The 1,987-nt window shown below is 40.9% G+C and overlaps 1 protein-coding gene across 1 annotated transcript in view; it reads right to left on the reverse strand.

The window, feature by feature from the left end:
* LOC105622957 (AT-rich interactive domain-containing protein 2) overlaps window positions 1-1,545 on the reverse strand; it is a 115,533-nt gene extending 113,988 nt beyond the window's left edge. Inside the window, exons 1-2 of the mRNA XM_012204363.1 lie at window positions 1,454-1,545; window positions 289-382 (exon numbers count right to left, since the gene is read on the reverse strand). Of these exons, the coding sequence (XP_012059753.1) occupies window positions 289-382; window positions 1,454-1,545 (186 nt within the window). The remainder of the gene's footprint in view (window positions 1-288; window positions 383-1,453) is intronic.
* Window positions 1,546-1,987: the final 442 nt, after the last annotated feature.

Raw genomic sequence — 1,987 nt, forward strand, 5'->3', positions numbered from 1 at the left:
AGTTACTCGTTTGTTGTGTGTGTGTGTGTGTGTGTGTGTGCGTGCGTGTGTGTGTGTGTGTGTGTGTGTGTGTGTGTACACACATACACAAGATTATTTTTGTTATATAACAATGCTGCAATATTTCATACATCCTTGTTAAGCAATACATTAACTGGACGTTAAAAACAACATTAATCTGCAGTTATATATACTTTATGTTAAATATAATTAGGAGAACGAGCTAAAATAATTGATTTACAATATATTTAGTTAAAATTCTTTCAATTTAATAAAAAAAAGACTCACTTTAATCCATCCTCCATGAGCGGTCACTACCACGTATAGTAAATACAGATCTATATCTTTCCCATTTATCTTTGGAGACTTCTTGAAGAGAGTCCTAAAATTAGAAAAAAATATTTGTAATATCGGACAAGTTTTAAACGAATTTCACTATGTTTAGATAATTAATTTTTCATAAATTGAAAAGCAATTTTTTTCCGTTTTAAGACTAATTAAGATTTATAATTTGGTAAAAATGTAAAAATAAGTATATAATCGTGTTAACTTCAATAGATTCTTTTTATGAATGTAAAGAATAACAAATGAATGTAAAGAATAACAAAATCTTTCACAATTAATTAATTTGCCAAAAAATCAAATACATTTGTTATCCATAAACAATAAGAGAGAAAAGTGGCAAATATCTACATTCATAGAATCTTAATGCAAAATTTAATCGATAAATTTGTGAATTTGCCAGAGAAACAGTGCCTGAAGAAAATCTAATTTCTAAATCCATCCAATGAAACGAATTTGAATCGCGACATAGCAAGCCTTACAAAACATTAGCGCATAACGCATATTATTTCCGTTTTTACATCATAGAAAAAAAAGAAAGAAAAAAAAATTGGTGGTTCACGTAATCATGATATAAGATCCGGAGTTAAATCGAATCACGACAACAGTACGTTACATAGCATATTACGTTCGCGCACATTTCGAGAATATCTCGATGCTATATCAAATCTGTACACACGTATGTATGCATACATACATACATACATACGTGTGTACACTTGTGTATAGAAGAGTAATCCGTATACATAGTAAAGTCTTTCCGCGAGACATATTTTCCTGGCGCGTGCAAAACCGTCCACGCGGAAAATACTCACGGGAAACACTCGGTAAATACGAACCTTTGTCCTCGAAACCCGACAAGAATCGAAGGAACGAAGTCGAACCTAACCTCAACGTGCGCTGGCGCGCGTTGGCGGCTTCTGATCGTCGATTCTAGCGGTCGAGTGATGACGGTCGGAAGGGGAAGAGAGAGAGGGGGGAGAAAGAGGAGAGCGATCTAAGTTGGTGACAAACGTATGTATGTACGCACGCAGGATGGAGGGAAGAGGGAAATGTAATCATAATTACTTAATCACTCCATCAGATGCAGGACGTATGCATTTTGGCTTACCCTCGAGTCTCGTGGAAGTGTCGGAGGTCCTTGAGGAAGTTGTCTCTCTCCTTCTCGTACGTGACAGGGTCCTTGTTGAGGATCTTGGCCATGTTTGCGAGTACGAAGTGCGCGTGTTCGGGCGTGCTAATCGGGGTTGGTGTGCTCCGGATTTACAGGGCTCGACGCAGGGGTAGCGGGCAGAGAAATAGAAGGAGGTGCAGCACATGGGCACGAACGGGAGCACATTTACACGAGGAGCGTCCTGCTGCGATTGCTGTTTTCACAGCGACGTACGACGGCGACGACGACGACGACGGCGGCGACGACGGCGACGACGACGGCGGCGACGTACGAAGGCGAAGGTGAGGACTACCGCGGGTCGACACGAGGTCGCGACCCGCTTCCGACATCGGGTCGTCTTGTCCTGCACCCAAGTCGACCGGTGGCTTCTTCGATACTTTTTTTGTCTCTCTCTCTCCCCCTCCTTTCTATCTCTCACGCTCTTTCTCCTATGCCTCTCTCTCTCTCTCTCTCTCTCTCTCTCTCTCTCTC

The sequence above is a fragment of the Atta cephalotes genome, assembly GCF_000143395.1.
Source record: "Atta cephalotes unplaced genomic scaffold scaffold00051, whole genome shotgun sequence".
Classification (NCBI taxonomy): domain Eukaryota; kingdom Metazoa; phylum Arthropoda; class Insecta; order Hymenoptera; family Formicidae; genus Atta; species Atta cephalotes.